Genomic DNA, 18,768 nt, shown 5'->3' on the forward strand with positions numbered 1-18,768 from the left:
TACTATCCATGCCGGACTGCAGTTTCACTGTTTTTCCACAGTACCTGTAGCGGGAGGCATAGCTCATCTTGCACACAGCCCTCATGGGTGGCTATCTAACCACCATATTTTTGGGAAGGGAAGCCCTCCTACCGAGTTGGGGGATGGGCGGGGTGGGGGGGATGGTTGGGTTATGTTGGTCTGCCGTTGCAGGCCCCCAGTTATTATTATTATTTTTATGCTTGGTGATTTGGTTATGCTTGACAGTACTGCTGCTGGTTTTCCTTAATTTGGCAACATGTATAGTTCAGCCCTTTGCATACCCCTCCGGGTCTGGGTGTCTGGATGGGGGGGTGAGTGTCCCACCTTCCCACCTCACATTATTTCTTGCCCCCACTGATGTCTTCTCTTAGGGTCCTCTCCTGGAACATGAGGGGTTTAAATTCTCCTGTCAAACGCTCCCTGGTTTTTCAGTTTGTTAAATCTTACCATCCGCACATCTGCGTGTTCCAGGAGACTCACCTAGTGGGCAAGAAAACCTTTAGCCTCAAAAAACCTTGGGTGGGCTACCACTATCACGTGACCCACTCTATGTTTTCGAGAGGGGTTAGTATTTTGGTTGTAAAGTCACTCCCATTCAGGCTCCTTGATCTGGCCCTTGACCCGGGGGGTAGGTATGTAGTGATGCATGCTTTGATTCATAATCAACCATGGGTGATTGCGGGCCTGTATCTCCCACCTCCGGCCTCCCTACAGGTATTGAATCAGGTTAATGCCAAAATAGCGGAATTCTCCACTGACCGGGTTTTGTTGCTGGGTGACTTTAACCTTGTCCCTGATGCAGGTCTGGATCGGCTTCTTCCTACGGGAGTGAGCCGACAGGGCCTGGCAGAATGGGCTGAGACCTACGGCCTAGTTGACGTCTGGAGATGGCAACATCCCCAGACTCGAGCTTATACCTGTCACTCTGCCTCTCATAGAACGTTCTCCCGGATTGATTTGATTTATGCGGGTGCCCCTGTTCTCCCTAGAGTCCGAGACATCTTGATTCTTCCCCGAGGTATTTCGGACCATGCCCCACTTCTCATTGACTTGGACCTATCCTTAGCCCCTTCGGACAGATTATGGCGCCTGTCCAGGTTCTGGGTCACGGACGAGGGGGTGGAACCGAAGTATAGAGACATGCTGGAAACGTACTGGAGGACAAATGCTGACTCGGCCCCGGCCTCCTCTGTTTGGGATGCTTTCAAAGCATACTCAAGGGGCCAATATCAATCTATCATAGCAGGGGTTAGGAGAGAGCGTAGGGCAGAGCTCACGGGGCTGGAGGCAGAGGCTGCCAGGCAGGAGGCGCTCTATGTTCGGTCCCCAGAACCGCACCACTATGATAGACTGCAATCTCTGTTGAGGGATGTACTCCTTCTGCGGACGACTTTGACGCAGAAAAGGATGCTCTATCAAACCCAGGGGCTGTTTGAGCAGGGGGAGCAGACTGGACGCCTTTTGGCCTGGCTCTCTAGGGAGCAGTCGGTGGGAGGGACTATCAGTCAGATTAGTGCGGCCGATGGTTCAATTTTGACCCTCCCAGTGGACATCAATCGGGAATTTGCTTCCTATTATCAGCAACTCTATAGCTCCCGCGCCGCCTATGATCTGGAGGAGTTGGATACGTACCTCCAGGGGTTTGACATCCCGACTCTCACCCCCACGTACTCTAAGGCCCTAGATGCCCCTATTTTGACTGAGGAGATAATTAGAGCGCTGAAATCCATGCAGACAGGTAAAACGCCGGGACCGGATGGTCTCCCGGTAGAATTTTATAAATTGTATGCGGAACAACTAGCTCCACGATTTCAGACCTTACTAACTAGAGCCAGGCTCGACGGTAATCTCCCTGACTCCATGCATGAGGCGGTGATTGTAGTTATCCACAAACCTGGGAAGGACCCCACCCTTTGCTCCTCCTACCGTCCCATTTCCCTCCTAAATGTGGACACAAAGATCCTTTCTAAAGTGTTGGCCCTGAGAATCAACTCTGTCATCACGGCCTTAGTGCACCCGGACCAAACGGGGTTCATGCCGGGAAGGGGAACGGACATAAACATCCGGCGGTTGCACACGCATATTGCGATTGCATCGTCTGGGGAGTCAGGAGTGGTTGCCTCACTCGACGCCGAGAAGGCCTTTGACTCGGTCGAGTGGGGCTTCCTTTGGGAGGTCCTGACCAGGTTCGGATTAGGGCCTGGGATCCGTGCCTGGCTTCGGATGCTCCTATGAGCGGCCCAGGGCTCGCGTCCGGACCAATGGAGTCCTGTCAGAGGCGTTCCGGTTGGGGAGGGGCACGCGACAGGGTTGCCCACTCTCCCCGGCTCTGTTCGCCCTGGCTCTGGAGCCTCTCGCCATCCTTCTTAGAGCGGATAGGTCGGTTAGGGGTATACAGGTGGGAGTGGTAGAAGAAAAGATCTCCATGTACGCCGACAACTCCCTACTGTATCTGGCAGATGCCGGGGACTCTCTGCGAGCAGCTCTGGATGTCTTTGACAGGTTTGGCAGATACTCGGGCATCCGCATAAACTGGAATAAGTCAGTTCTGTTTCCACTGGGCCGACCTCTCCCCCGGGAAGACACGGGCACTCCACTGGAGTGGGTAAGCGAGTTCACCTATCTGGGAGTACGGGTGGGGGCAGACTTGTCAGGATATCTAGCTAAAAATGTTTACCCACTGCTCACTCAGCTCCAGCAGAAATGCGCCACCTGGAAAGATCTCCCCCTGTCGCCAGTGGGTAGGGGTAACCTTTTGAAAATGATCTACTTACCTAAGTTCTTGTATTACTTTAGGCAGACCCCGATTCCCATTTTTAGATCCTTCTTTCGCAAACTCGATAGCGTGGTGGTATCTTTTATCTGGGCGGGGAAGCCCCCTCGGGTGGCGAAGACTGTACTTTTTCTCCCGTTGTCGAGGGGTGGTCTGGCTCTCCCCAATTTTTTGGTATACTACTGGGCGGCGGTCTTGGTCACGGTGAGATGGTGGTTCTCGCAGCCTCGTCAAAACCCAGCGGTTACCCTGGAGGCCGCCCTTCTCGGATCATATGCGGCGCTGTCCAATCTCCCTTATAGGGGGGAAAGGGCCAGCCCTAAGGTGACTGGGCCTATGGTAACTGTGATCCGGGTGTGGAGAGCCTCCAGGGCGGCTGTCCTGAAACGGGGGTGTATTTCGCCCCACTCTCCTGTCTGGGCTAACCCCATCTGCTCACGGTCCCTGATCCGGCGGCTTGGGCCAGGAGGGGAGTCATAAAGCTGCGACAGGTAATGCCAGGAGGGAAGATAGCTACGTTTCGGGAGCTACGACAGGCCCACCATCTACCGGGGAAATTCTTATTTAGATACTGGCAGCTCAACATGCCCTCAGAGCCCAATTCCCTTCCCGACCCATGCTAGAATCTGACCCAATTGAAAGCCTGCTAATCTCGGCGGGTCTGGAGAAGCCTCTCTCCTCCCTGTATCTTCACCTGACGGTGACCCATGATGTCAAGACTTGCAGATCCAGGCTTTAATGGCAGGGGGACATTCCCTCCTTGGGGGAGGAAGAATGGGAAGAGTGCCTGACCACCTATATCCCCTCTATGATTGCGGCCAGAGATAGATTTATACAGCTAAAATTTGTGCACAGGGCCTATTATACACCTCAGAGAATTGCGAACATCTACCCTGGCCTTAGCCCCAACTGTACTAGGTGCAACTCGGAGGAGGGAACGTTTTTTCATATGGTCTGGACGTGCCTGCGGCTGCACCAGTTCTGGAGTGCGGTGGCGGATACTCTGGGAGAGGTGTGCGGGATGCCGATACCACTGGATCCCTTGACATTCTTACTCAGTCATTTGGATGACATAGAGGGAGACCGCTATGTCAAGCTGTGCCTGACCTACACGTTATTCTATGCGAGGAGGGAGATACTGCTCAGGTGGAGGCAGGCAGATCCACCATCTGAAATGTCGTGGCGAAAAACGATAAACAATGTACTGCCGCTATACCGTATTACATTCGAAAGTAGAAATTGTCCGCAAAAATACGACAAGATCTGGTCAAATTGGATTGACGCATGCAGCTGACCCCCCTTTTAGATGGGGTGGGCCTCATGCGGGTCTAATCTTCACATGGTGCCTGGTCTCACCTCCTGTTCAGCCTGTGCCGGAGGTGGATTTCCTCCCTCCCCCCCCCCCCCCCCACAGCAGTCATTAGGCTGCGGGTTTGGGTCTAACCCCCAAGTGCTGTGCCTTCTGTGTCGGTAGGCTCCTCTCAGCAATGATATTTGAGCGCCCCCTTCGGGTTGCTAGTGCTCATACCCTATCAGATGCGGACAGGAGATCCTACTGTCCCTCACGGTGGGTGGAGGGCTGTTAAGGATGGGTATTACTGTCTGTTGATGTTAAAGGCTTGATGTCCTCTCAGGTACTCATGTTCTGATATATGTGCCTTATGATCTTTTTGTACATGACTGTTATGCAGCTACTGTCTTGTTTTGTTATCACCTTGTAAAAAACAATAAAAAAATCTTTCTGGTAAAAAAAAAAAAAGAGTCATATGCTTTAGGAAAAACATCCAATTACTTTTTTGTCACAGAATGAAACACATTTCATAACTTTAAATTGCCACTTCCTCAGTTCAAGGTGATACAAATTGGTGTCTGTGAGTAAAATGTTGTTATAGGATACAAAAGGAATTTAACATAACTGAAAAGCACAGTCCAAAAAACTGTGAAAAAAAATCAAACATAATAAAAATAGTCACATATGCAAGGGAGAAATGTGCAAATATCAAAATAAATGTAACAGTCAGCCTCTAAAATATCAAGTATATCAGAGATTGCATAAAATAATATATAAATTATATAATGTATATTAAACCTATCAATATATTTTGGAGACACCCTTACTGTTATAGTACACTTATTATATTAATCTATTATTTATTTATATATTATGTTATACGCTTTCTGATATGTCTGATATAATAACTGTAGAAATAAGAGAGTCTATAATATATTATTTATATATCATTCTTATGCTATCTCTTAAACATGTGAGAGACCCTCTGGTCAGTTCCTCTGGATCCTTTGGTCCATGATTTGCCACCACATGGCAGGAAAGGTTGATATTTTCTTGAACTTATTGCAGGACAACTTAAAGCAGAGTTCCACCCAAAAGGGGAAATGTTGCTTTACGCACTCCTTACCCACTGGCATGCCACATTTGGCATGTCATTTTTTTGGGGTACCCAGCTCCCACTTCCTGCTCTCGCCACCTCACCGTCTAGGCGATTCCTCTTCTCCCCCTCTCTCTCTCTCTGCAATCTTCTGGGACACGTCACAGGTCCCAGAAGATTGAATGGCCAGTGACAGAGCACAGTGCGACTCGCTGATACGCAGTGTGCACCCGGCTATGAAGCCACAAGCTGTCGCAGTCGAGTGCCCACATTTGCAATTCCGGCGCCACGGAGAGGCGGGAGAGAGGAGTGAGCCTTTGGACAACCTCATCCACTGGACCATGGGACAGGTGAGTGGCTGTTTATTTAAAGTCACCATCTACAAAAAGTGTAGGTGTTGTCTTGTAATAAACTTAAAAATGAGTGGAATCCTGCTCTAAAGGATTAGATGGTAGAAGCCCTAAAGAGAAAAAAATGCTCTGTTGGATCCATTCATTTTAAGTAACACAGAGCTCATTATAGATGTGCAAATTAGAAGCAACCTGGATAATAGTGATCATAGTGTAATTACATTTGCCTTTAGAAAAGAGAGCCATGTTGGTATAGCAAGAACACAATGTTAGAAAGGCTAACTTCAGCACACTGTGAACCTAACTGCATAATGCTGTATGGGATCAAATGTTCCCAATAAAGGACACAGAAGACAAGTGGGGGTGTTTTAAGGATGTTTTAAACAACTGCAAATACAAATGAATTCCAATAGTTAGCAAGTATAAAAGAAGAAATTGAAAATGTATGTGGCAACATTTTAGTGTGAAAAAGCAAAACAAGCTTCTTTGACCTTCAGATCCAAGTTTGTCAAGCTGGGTGGTGGTGGCAGGCCCACTTGCAGACCAAAATTAAAGAGAGTCAAGCTGAGTGCTTCCCTGCCATTCAGGAGAAGCCTTGTGTTTTTTTGTCCAGTGAATATAAGGCTTCCTCTCACTGGTCAAAATGGAAATCATGACATCATCTGCCAGCCTTGGCCAATCAGACTAAGCCTTTTATAACCCTGGATATGGTTTGTAAACTTGAGACCAGTGTAGCCAGAAACAGTGTTCCTGATCTCCGCCACACCAGCCCCAGTGTAGTCAGATCAGTGTTGGAGGGTTTACTTTGTAAAATGCAAAGAAAGAACAGCCTGAGAGCTGCCTCTTGACATACCTCCATCCCAATATTACATACAATGAAACAAACAATGGCCCCTGGGACTTTAATTGCCTTGACCATTATGATCACCTAATTTAAATAGAGTATATAAAATCTCAGAATTTATTTAAAGGTGTATATACATCATCATAAAATATAGACATGGACATGGATGACAAAACCCATCAAAAAGAACAGTATGGTACAAATGACTTTATACTACAACCATTGTTTAGCAACATGTTTATGGTTTAAAATATACCTATACATCTGTTAACGCAACGCGTTTTCCATTTTACCTCATTTAAAGTCCCGGAGCCATTGTTTGTTTCATTATATGTAATATTGGGATGGAGGTATGTCATATCAAGAGGCAGCTCTCATGCCTTTCTTTCTTTGCATTTTACAAAGTAAACCCTCCAACACTGATCTGACTACACTGGGGCTGGTGTGGGGAAGATCGGGAACACTGTTCCTGGCTACACTGGTCTCCAAGTTTACAAACCATATCCAGGGTTATACAAGTATTATCATTTGCCAGCCTTGGCCAATCAGACCGTCAGGATTAAAACAGATTAAAAACTTCCTCCCTCTGCCTCCCAATTCCCCAAAATACATAACATTCTGCTACCTACAGGGCATTCATATTGGATTGGATTATTATTATAAAGGTTTTGGTTTAGTGAATTTCCATATAAGTTCTTCAGGTCCTTGAATCTTGACAATGCAGAATTTGCTGTAAGTCTATGGTAGTTGCAAACCCAAATCTCATTCCTACTTGTGAGTAGACATGTGCACACTGAAATATTTCATTTTGGAATTTCGTTTTCGTCTGAAAAATAAATTTATTTAGTTACACCCGAAATTTGTTTTTATTTATTTAATTTCTTTAGAAAAATACATTCGTCCGAAAATCCAAAATAATTAAGGTTGAATCTGTCATTGAAGGTTTATGGTGTTTGTTGAATATTCTAAGAAGATTTGACGGAGCAGCTAAACTGTACAATGCCGCAATCGTACATTTCCGCTCGAATGTTCCACCTGCAAGCTATAGTAGAATTCTAATGTTGTATGACACTAGTAATAATTATATTTATTAATTATTATTACTAGTCAACCAACATTAGAATTCTTCTATAGCCTATGGGCAGAGCATTTGACCATAAATGTCCGCTCGCTGCAAACTGCTTCGTCAAATCTTCATGTGGAATCTTTTCTCTCTATGTTGAATAATCTTGGACTAATAGAATTAGGTTAGGCACATTCGTCCTTTTTTGCTATTGTCTCTATAATGTTGAATCTTTTCTCTCTATGTAGAATAATCTTGAAATAATAGAGCTAAGGTTAGGCACATTCGATCACAGGTTCGATGGACACAGGTCGGTCGCTATTGTCAGCATCATATCGAATCTCCTATCTATATTGAACTGTTGTCGCAACGAAAATGAAAATAAAGCATTTGTTTATGTCGGATTTTTTTGGTTTTTGGATTCTAAATGTTCGTTATTGTTTGTTAAAACGATAACGAAAATACCTAAAATTTGGACGAAAATGCATTCAGATGAAAACGAATGCACATGTCTACTTGTGAGTGCTACAGCACCAGTTTCCGCAAAGAACTCTTTACTTCTTTGTTTCTTAGGCTGTATATGAGAGGGTTCAATATGGGGACCACTGTGGTGTAGAACATGGTTAAGATTTGTTCAAGTAAGTCATAGTGAATTGATGGTGGGGTCATGTATACAGATACAGCAGATCCATAGTAGATGGCCATAACAGCGAGGTGGGATGAACAGGTGGAGAAGGCTTTACTTTGGCCATCCTTAGACTTAATATGTAATATGACCCTGATAATTTTTACATACGACATTGAGTTGCAAACAATTGGCAAGAGCCCAAATACCAAAGAGTCTGCATACATAACAATGTAAAACACTTCAGTACCTCCACAGGAAATGTTGATGAGAGCTTTAGCATCACAGAAAAACTGGTGAATAGTAACAGAAGAACAGAAGAATATTTTTAAGATGGAACTTGTAAGTAAAGATGAATTTGCACTCCCAGCAATCCAGATGACCATCATTAATAATAAGCAGATTTTCTTGTTAAGTATTCGATAATAGTCTAAAGGGTGACAAATTGCGACATATCGGTCATACGCCATTATAAGTAGAACAGTGACCTCAGCACTGTCCACTATAAAGAAAAAATACATTTGGATAAAGCATTGTGTAAATGGCATTTGATTATTACCAGAAAGTAACATGTGTAAGAGTTTTGGAATGATAACAGTTGTGTAACAAATATCAACAACAGACAAGTTGCAGAGAAATAAATACATCGGGGTGTGCAAATGGAGGTCCAAATATATCACTGCAATAATAACTACATTCATCAACATTCCAATTAAATAGATGAAGAAAAAGTAAACAGTGCTAAAGATGGTCAGTTTGGGGTCAGATTTCATGAAAAATGGCAAAATGTGCACATCTAGAAGAGATGTTGTGTTTTCCATAGGACTTGGGCACACTTAATAATAAAAACATATAAATTATATTAGCAATATAGTAATTTACATATTTAAAAATAAATATTGCTTAATACTTGTGAAAAGTAATTTCCTGTTATGGATCTTGAAATTGCATTCTTAATCCAGAATTAATAAAATAAAGTAAATAATTCCTATTTCTTTTAGTAACTTATCCAAATTAGTAGAATCACTTACTGTTATATTTCAACAGCCATTGTGTAAGGCATAAAATAAATAAATAAAATAAAATAGTCAGGTGCTAGCTGTATAACATGGAAGAGTAAATTTGGAAATGTAAAGATGAACTTCAGTCCCTGTAATGCTGGACATACAACTTGATCCAAAATGTAATATACATTGAGCATTATATCATTTTAAAACATAAATACCAATATACAAATGTGTGTTTTTCATTGAAATCAGAACACAGATCAAAATGAAATACAAGGTGATTATGCTTATTTTTTTATCTCATCACAATGGGAAATGGGAAAATCAAGGATACATGGGTCAAGGGTGGTGATTGTGGTGTGTCTGTGTGTGGGGATGATGAAGGGAACCTGTATTAAGAAACATAAAAAATGAATGCTGTCTAGTTTACCCTTGGTGCCCTCAATGCTCATGGTGGATTGCTTTTAGTGGGCAGTTCACAGGCAGCTCAGAGGTGACATGCACTCCACAACTACATGCAGTAGACAAGGTTGCAGCATGGAGACATTTACTTGAATGTGGCATACTTGGCAGCAGTACTGCCTGATGAACACAATGGGGGTTATTTACTAAAGGCAACTCCGCTTTGCATTACAAGTGCAAAGTGCACTTGAATTTGCACATGGAAGTACAGTCACTGTAGCTCTGAGGGGGACATGCAACAAAAATAAAAATCAGCATTTTAGCTTGCACATGATTGGATGATAAAATCTGAAGAGTTTCCCCTCATTTCAGATCTACCCCTCAGATTTACAGTGACTGCACTTCAAAGTGCAATTTCAAGTGCACTTTGCCCTTGTAGTTTGCATTTGTAGTGCAAGGGGTGGATTTGTCTTTTGTAAATAACCCCAATAGATTTTTTTGGCTGCCCACTCAAAGCATCATGGCCATACTTTATGATGGGACATTAAAAGAACATGGCAGCCCAGGCATCTAATATTTTCAGAAGGAGGTCTGCAGTAAAATCTTAATCATTGTTATCAGTCATGCTCTTTTTGTCAACTACAGAACCCAGGGCCGTTTTTTAAGGCAGGGCAAAAGGGGCAGCTGCCCTGGGCCCTGTCATTGTTGTGGGACCCAAAGCAGCTGCCACATGCTTGCCAACTATCCTGGTTTAAATTCCCTTGTTCCTTGAAGTTTTAGTCCTGTGCCATGTCCCAATATCTCAGTGTGAAGTGCTGCTACTAATGCTGCCCAGCTCTGCCCTATTGTTGTGTACAGATGACTCACCTGCAGACCCTGTATTTACATGTAAATAGTGGTGGCATTCATATGTATATCATGCCCCCCCTCCGGTCAAATCCACCATCACCTATACTGAATGCTGCCCACTGGGGAGGTAAAGGGGCATGCTTCAAAGTCTTGCCTACAACTGTGGTCATTAAGCCTAACATCTGCCTGTTCTGCAAAGGCAAGCGAATAGGTGGGTCCAAAGATGAGCAGAGTAGGCAGGTAGAGTTAAAGGGGGTGGAGGGTTGGTGTGGAGAGGATGGGGGAGGTTTGGGGTGCAGAGGTTAGCAGGGCTTTTATGATGCAAAGGTGTACTGACAGGGTGGATAAAGATGTAGGTCGCGTGTGGGGCAGCCCATTCATTTCATTGTGCTGCTCTATGTGCTAGAAATGCGGAAGAAGGTCCCTAACCCTTTTTCAAAATCACACGGTGCCGAAGCACATGTCAGCAGATGTGTGAGGGTGTCATTAACAATTGATGGCATTACTGTGTATCTGCTAAAGGGCAGCTGCAGATTTTGCATGCGTTCCTGACACACAAATGTGAACGCAGGCTAAATATCTCAGTTACATTGGTGGTCAGTGTATATCTTCTCATTACATTGGGGCTTGGTGTAGAATCATTTCATTCATGCCTGATCTGATACAGTAAACCGATTTTGAGTCTAGCTGCTATTTATTGTATATCTCAGAGCAGGCGGAGAGCGAAATTGCATGGGGGGGTGGTGGCGGCTTGGGCTTTGGCGTTGGGGGGGGCCCATGAGAATTTTTGCCCAGGGCCTAATCAATATTACAGACAGCCCTGACAGAACCCTGTCCTTCCATACAAACAGTGCAATGAGTGTTGTTACCCTAGGATAGCGTGTTACTGCCAGAATCTCCAGGCGATAATAAAAAAAAGCCTGAAAGAGAAAACCAAGACAGTCACCACATTTAAGGACTAGCAAGCTTCAATATATTACATGTTTGTTCTGTGTAGCTCTAAGCCCTTAATAGACAACATGCTAAATACAAAGCTACAGAAAAGCAATGCTGCAAATAAAAATGTAGCAAAAACATTTTAACCACTTGAGATCCGCGCTATAGTAAAAAGACGTCTACAGCGCGGATCTCAATTTCCGTCGACGTTGACGTCGTCCCGTGTACGAGCGGCCTGCGCGCCCCCTGAGGGGCGCGCGCGGCGCGCTCTGTGATCGGCGAGTCCATGAGACTCGCCTGATCACCGATCCGTGAAAGGGGTCGATCCCGACCCCTTATCATGTGATCAGCTGTCAGCCAATGACAGCTGATCATGTGATAGAACGGAGCCGGTAATCGGCTATTATTCCTCCTCGCGCTGACAGCGCGAGGAGAAAAAAAAAAGCCGATCACCGGCGGCCGTGATCGGGACATCAGTCCCGATCACGGCCAATAATCTAAGCGCTCACCTGCCCCCTGCAGTGCCAGTTTAATAAAAGTTAGTGCCCCCGTCAGTGCCACCCAGCAGTGCCCACAGTGCCACCCAGCAGTGCCCACAGTGCCACCCAGCAGTGCCACCCAGCAGTGCCACCCACAGTGCCACCCACAGTGCCCACAATCTGCCTAAAAAGTGCTGCACCCCAGTGCCGCCCCTCAGTGCCCAGCAGTGCCGCCCAGCAGTGCCGCCCATCAGTGCCACCTATCAGTGCCCATCAGTCCCATCTATCAGTGCCACCCATCCGTGCCACCCAACCGTGCCACCCAACCGTGCCACCCATCCGTGCCATCTTATCTGTGCCCATCTTATCTGTGCCGCCTTATCTGTGCCCATTGGTGCCGCCTTATCTGTGCCTATTAGTGCCGCCTTAACTATGCCTATCAGTGCCCACCAGTGCAGCCCATCAGTGCCCACCAGTGCAGCCCATCAGTGCCCACCAATGCAGCCCATCAGTGCCCACCAATGCAGCCCATCAGTGCCCACCAATGCAGCCCATCAGTGCCCACCAATGCAGCCTATCAGTGCCGCCTAATCAGCGCACTTCAATGAAGGAGAAAAATGACCCGTTTGCAAAATTTTAGAACAAACTATTAAAACATGATTTTTTTTTATTTTTTTTTTGCATCTTTTTTTGTTTGTTTAGAAAAAAATAAAACTCCGAGCTGTAACTAAATACCACCAAAAGAAAGCTCTATTTGTGGGAAAAAAATGATAAAAATTTCATTTGGGTACAGTGTTGTATGCCCGCGCAATTGTCATTCAAAGTGCATCAGCGCTGAAAGCTGAAAATTGGTCTGGGACTGAGGGGGGTTTAAGTGCCCAGTAAGCAAGTGGTTAAAAATAATTTTGTACTTACGTTTGATTAAATCTTCAGTGTACTCACGTATGCATTGCTAATTTGTAATTTTTACTGTATGCATGCACATAAAGATCTATTTGAGCAAGCCTAAGCTACATATGCAATTGTATTTCTTTACTACTGAGAGATGTATCTACTTTTGACAGTCACCACATTATAAGAATACTGTTTAATTTTTTTCCAAATAGGGTGTACACCAAAAAAGCTTTATTCATCCTGCATTTATGTGGGAGAAATCGCTCTGGGAAGTATGAGTACCTCCCAGATCCACTTCTTTCTGCATTTAAATGTATTGTAACTGTGTTTACGTGACCATAGCTGCATTCAACCAGGCTAAATGGTTCCTGGATACACACATCTTGTTTATGTAAGCTAAGCAACACTAAATGCACCTAAACGTTGCTCAATACCTAGCATGCATTCAGCCATAGAAAATCAATACATGATTCCAGATACATGTAGAAATCTGCACATGTGCAGCAAGCCTAAGGCCCTATGTACTCTGGACATTTAGCCTCATTGCATGGAACTCTGACGTTTAGGTGCGGGGAAGAATACAAGTGTCCCTGCCAGCAGCTTTTCATGGCTGGACAGTGCCCCTAGTTGTATGACATTTAGAGCAGTATACACCCAGGGACAGAGGTTGGGAAAGAAGCCAAACAGCCAGTGTACATAATGTATAAGTTGCTTAAATCTTTCAGTAGTAAAGAGATTGTATCCTCTGTTTAGCCCCAGTATAAGACATTCCTGCTGCAAATTTGGGAACAGCCCAGCATAGAAAATATGACCTAATATTCAGACATATAGGGAATTAAAAAGGATTAATGTAAAAAAGTAGAACAATTACTATATGCATACTTATTTTGTGCTTTTTACACCATGACAATGCATTCATTTGCTGTATGATAGTGGTGCACTGTCCATCTATACACATTCAACTCTCCTCTCCTTCCTGCAGTAATGCTCCTTCGCTGTTGACCTTATTTTACATATTTACACCACTGAGGAAAGGGTGTACATTTTAGAACCATTTCTAATCAAGCATTGATGATTTGGCACATTGTAAAATGTGCTAATATTTACAAAAAATATATATATTTATCTTTGGTAATGTTGTCTGTGTACTGACATTCTCAATATAGGAACGTGCTTTGGATTGTGTATATATGTATAAATATAGATGTATAATATTATATATCTGGCATCTCCTACCTGTTCAGCAATTTGCCCAACTATAGATCTTCTCACAAGTCAAATACTAAGAAAAGGTCGTGTTTTATAATCTGCGCAGTGCTGAGAACAAAGAGGAACCTTTAGGGACAAGACAATTACATCACCATTTACCTTAAAATGTAACTAAACTTCAAATCTCCTGGTATATAACTAACCAACACTCTTTAATAAGCTTTTGTTCTTTTTCTTTTTCATATTGTTATATATTGTGAACTTTTTTAAAGGACAATTCCAGCTAAGCTGATGCTTTATTTTTGATAGATGCAGCTAGGCTTCAGCTTGTATAACAGCAGTGGGTATGACAAACTTTTACAAATAATGTTGGCAAGAACAACAGCACAATTGCATATAAATTGAACTATGTATACTGTATTAGTAAAAGGAATTATTCCTGCGCCACGTCAAGGAAATGGAGGGAGATAAGGTACTGCTGCACACACTGAAAGGGAAATATCTGAACCCGGGGAGTAGTGAATAGGAAAGGTAGTGGTGCACTGTACGTACAGCGCACCACTACCTTTCCTATTCACTATATATACTGTATGCATTATACCTATCTATGCAGCAGGTGGCGCTGTGGTATTATAGTGTGTATTCTATGATATAACAGGATGTATTGTCTGTCTATGGCCTGTACATTCATTTGTGTTCTCTTCCTGTTTCCTGTTCCATGATAAAGACATGCTGTAAGACATGTTCTGACATTCCTCCATGAAAGTAAAGTATTCTCTGAATTCAAGAATTCCACTTCATTATATCAATACCCTGCTAACAAATAATTCATAGAACTTTCAGCAAGCTACAAGCAGCTTTGTTATAACTATTGAGTTCCAGTTAGCAGAGGTAAACAAGAATCTTAATACAGGTTATGACTGTCACTTTAAAAAAGCATTTCACAGACTTCAATAGGTGCCAGCACTTCTCGAAGCCAGGGCAGGATCTAGTTGATCAGACCTGGGGGTGCAGTTCAAAAGTCAGGCGGAGCAATGTTTACATTGTGTGAGTCACTGACAGTCTGTCACACAGTGAGAGTGTGACAGAGATGATGGAATCAGTTTTCCCTGCTCACTTCTTTACCAGGAGTATTACGGCCCGTAATTAGGGTCAGGTAGTGCAGCCATGGTACAAGAGTGAACAGGGAACACTACACTGTATTGGGCTGTCATTAGATTTGGTTGAGTAAACAAAACTTGTGCTAGCGTCAACTCTTCACATCATGTATCCCCATTAGAGTGGCCCCTTCCATCAGGTGTCCATAACAGAGTGCCCCCTTACATCAATTGGCCCCATCAGAGTGCTCCCTTATATCAGTTGACCCCATCAGAGTGTCCCCTTACATCAATTATCCACAGCAGAGTGCAGACCACCCCAACACCTCCCTAGATCTGAGCCTTCTCAAAGCTTGTTGAAATCCTGCTAAAGTCTGCTAACTGTTTGTATAAAATCACAGCACCCCATTAAGATCCATCCCTATACATTCCAATACTGGAACTGAAGGTAGACCCAGATAAATTTAAAATTAACAGAGGGGTTACATAACTATGGAAGGGATCGTCTCAAGAACAAGTTCAAATTGGCTAAATAAAGGGCTGTTGTGGCCATTTGAAATCTATGTTGCACATGTGTATTTATATGGGGGTCAATGGAGGGCCAAAACTGATGAATTCAGCAGTTCAGCTTTATTTACAGCCAAAAACAAAGCCCATAAAAAGTTTTCTGAAAACTTTGTAAATTATTTGCAAAAGCTTGTTGTACACAATTCTGTTAAACAAGTTGAAATTCACCTAAACACGGCCTTAAACTACCTGGCAGTCTCTTCTATATCTCAGAGACTATATTAGTGAGATTTGTGCTGTTTCCAAGGTTGCTCACCATCTTCGTCCATTATAATGAGTTCCCACTATCCTATCATATTGTGGAAAATGTACCGTATATACTCGAGTATAAGCCGAGATTTTCAGCCTCTTTTTTGAGGCTGAAAGTGCCCCCCTCGGCTTATACTCGAGTCATCGCTGTCTGCCTGCTCGATCAGCGTGTCGAGCAGACAGACAGCGGCCATTCTATTCTAATTCAAAAGCCGCGCCTCCGGCTCCGCCTTCGCCTGTGATAGGCGGAACACTGAATTTCCCAGCAGCCTGTGTTCCGCCTATCACGGACATCCGCTCATCCTCGTACTACGGACGAGGATGAAAGGATGGCCGTGATAGGCGGAACACAGACTGCTGGGAAATTGTGTTCCGCCTATCACAGACAGGGAGGCGCGGCATTTGAACAGGAAAATGGGCGCCGACGAAGAGCGGTGATCCTGGGACGGGACCGGACGGAGGCTCGGCTCGGCTCGGGACGGGACGGGACCGGACGGAGTCTCGGGACGGGACGGGACCGGACCGGACGGAGGCTCGGCTCGGGACAGGACGGGACCGGACGGAGGCTCGGGACCGGACGGAGGCTGGGGACACAGGTAGGCTGGACACACAAGGCCTCACACACACACACACACACACACACACACACACACACACACACACACACATGGATGGACACACACACAGGGATGGACACACACACAGGGATGGATGGATGGATGGATGGATGGACGGACACACACACAGGGATGGATGGATGGATGGATGGATGGACGGACACACACACAGGGATGGATGGATGGATGGACACACACACACACACAGGGATGGATGGATGGATGGACACACACACACACAGGGATGGATGGATGGATGGACACACACACAGGGATGGATGGATGGATGGACACACACACAGGGATGGACAGGCATATCTCACCCTCGGCTTATACACGAGTCAATAGGTTTCCCAGTTTTTTGGGGGTAAATTGGGGGCCTCGGCTTATACTCGGGTCGGCCTATACTCGAGTATATACGGTAACTGGAAAACAGGAACACACAAAGGTGGGTAGACTAAGAACATGAACAAGTGCTTCTCTTATCTGCAATTGTTGGTTTATTGTGTATAAAATAAAATTGCCACCAAAGGACTAGTCAAAGCCCTGACATAAATCTAAGTAAAACAATACAGGGAGACCAAAAAAGAGTTGCTAATTAGGGATGAGCCGAACACCCCCCTGTTCAGTTCGCACCAGAACCTGCGAACAGACCTAAACTTCGTGTGAACTTTAGAACCCTATTAAAGTCTATGGGACTCGAACGTTCACAATCTAAAGTGCTCATTTTAAAGGGTAATATGCAAGTTACTGTCCTAAAAAGTGTTTTGGGACCTGGGTCCTGCCCCAGGGGACATGGATCAATGCAAAAAAAAGTTTTAAAAACTGCCATTTTTTCAGGAGCAGTGATTTTAATAATGATTAAAGTGAAACAATAAAAGTGTAATATTCCTTTAAATTTTGTAGCGGGGGGGGGGGGGGGGGTATCTATAGTATGCCTGTGAAGGGGTGCATTTTTCCGGTGCTTAGAACTGTCCCTGCACAAAGTGTCATTTGTGCAGGAAAAAAAGTATTTTAAAATCACTTGCGGCTATATTGTCGGGTCCCGTAATACAGAGAACACTCAATGAGTGTTCTCCGTATTAGCCGACAATTCATTCATTCATTGATAATAAGGTTCCCCTAAATTCAATTACCAGGCCCTTCAGGTTTGACATGGATATTAAGGGGAACCCCGTGTCAAATTAAAAAAAAAAATTGACGTGGGGGTCCCCCTAAATATCCATACCAGACCCTTCAGGTCTGATATGGATATTGAGGGGAACCCCGCATCAAATAAAAAAAATTGACGCGGGGGTCCCCCTAAAAATCCATATCAGACCCTTTATCCGAGCACGCAACCTGGCAGGCCGCAGGAAAAGAGGGGGGACAAGAGAGCGGCCCCCCCTCCCTCCTGAACCATACCAGGCCACATACCCTCAACATTGGGAGGATGCTTTGGGGGTCTGTGACCCCTCAAAGCACCTTGTCCCCATGTTGATGAGGACAAGGGCCTCATCCTCACAACCCTGGCCGGTGGTTGTGAGGGTCTGTGGGTGGGGGGCTTATCAGAATCTGGAAGCCCCCTTTAACAAGGGGACCCCCAGATCCCGGCCCCCCTGTTTGAAATGGTAAGGGGGTACAAAAGTACCGCTACCATTTCACAAAGAAAGTGTAAAAATGGTTAAATAAGACAAACACACTTTTGAAATATTCCTTTATTAAAAATAAAAATAAATAAAAAAAAGAATTCCAGAGGTGGTAATCCACTCTTGCTATCCAGTGACGAATCTCCGGGGTCCAGCGATGGATGATCATATCCAGTGACGGGGGATCTCTCAGTCCAGCGCTGTCCATACATCCGTCTTCTGTCTCCACTCTGGAGACACTGCGGAGATCCCAGCGCTGACGTTTCTTATATTAGGAGGGTGGGGCCACCCGTCACCTGACCCCGCCCCCTCTGACGCTGGTGAAGGGAGCCAGGGGTTCCCCAGTGACGTATGGGTGACCCCGCCCCCTCTGATGTAACGGAAACCTGCGTTACATCAGAGGGGGCGGGGTCACCCACACGTCACTGGGGAACCCCTGGCTTCCCTCCCCAGTGTCAGAGGGGCGGGGTCAGGAGACGGGTGGCCCCACCCTCCTAATATAAGAAACATCAGCGCTGGGATCTCCGCAGTGTCTCTGGAGTGGAGATGGATGTATGCACTGAGAGATCCCCCGTCACTGGATATGATCATCCATCGCTGGACCCCGGAGATTCGTCACTGGATAGCAAGAGTGGATTACCACCGCTGGAATCTTTTTTTTTATTTATTTTTTTTTTTTTTATAAAGGAATATTTCAAAAGTGTGTTTGTCTTATTTAACCATTTTTACACTTTCTTTGTGAAATGGTAGCGGTACTTTTGTACCCCCTTA

At 44.8% G+C, this 18,768-nt stretch overlaps 1 protein-coding gene across 2 annotated transcripts; it reads right to left on the bottom strand.

Annotated features, from left to right (window-relative positions):
* Positions 1-7,543: 7,543 nt before the first annotated feature.
* Positions 7,544-13,959, bottom strand: LOC143925540 (olfactory receptor 2L3-like). 2 transcript variants are annotated; one of them, XM_077450018.1, is made up of 2 exons: positions 13,867-13,959; positions 7,544-8,898 (listed from the first exon to the last, which is right to left on the bottom strand). In XM_077450018.1, the coding sequence occupies exon 2, from the start codon at positions 8,882-8,884 to the stop codon at positions 7,964-7,966; it is 921 nt and encodes a 306-aa protein (XP_077306144.1). In that variant the 5' UTR covers positions 8,885-8,898; positions 13,867-13,959; the 3' UTR covers positions 7,544-7,963. The 2 variants fall into 2 exon arrangements, with proteins under 2 accessions (XP_077306144.1, XP_077306145.1); XM_077450019.1 differs by lacking the exon at positions 13,867-13,959 and adding an exon at positions 11,191-11,244.
* Positions 13,960-18,768: the final 4,809 nt, after the last annotated feature.

Source organism: Lithobates pipiens, unplaced genomic scaffold (genome assembly GCF_037356315.1).
Source record: "Lithobates pipiens isolate NorthernLeopardFrog02 unplaced genomic scaffold, aLitPip1_a1.2 Scaffold_22, whole genome shotgun sequence".
Taxonomy (NCBI): domain Eukaryota; kingdom Metazoa; phylum Chordata; class Amphibia; order Anura; family Ranidae; genus Lithobates; species Lithobates pipiens.

Bases quoted from the DNA above. Each gene is read 5' to 3' on its own strand.
- LOC143925540 (XM_077450018.1), bottom strand. From the start codon at position 8,884: ATGGAAAACACAACATCTCTTCTAGATGTGCACATTTTGCCATTTTTC.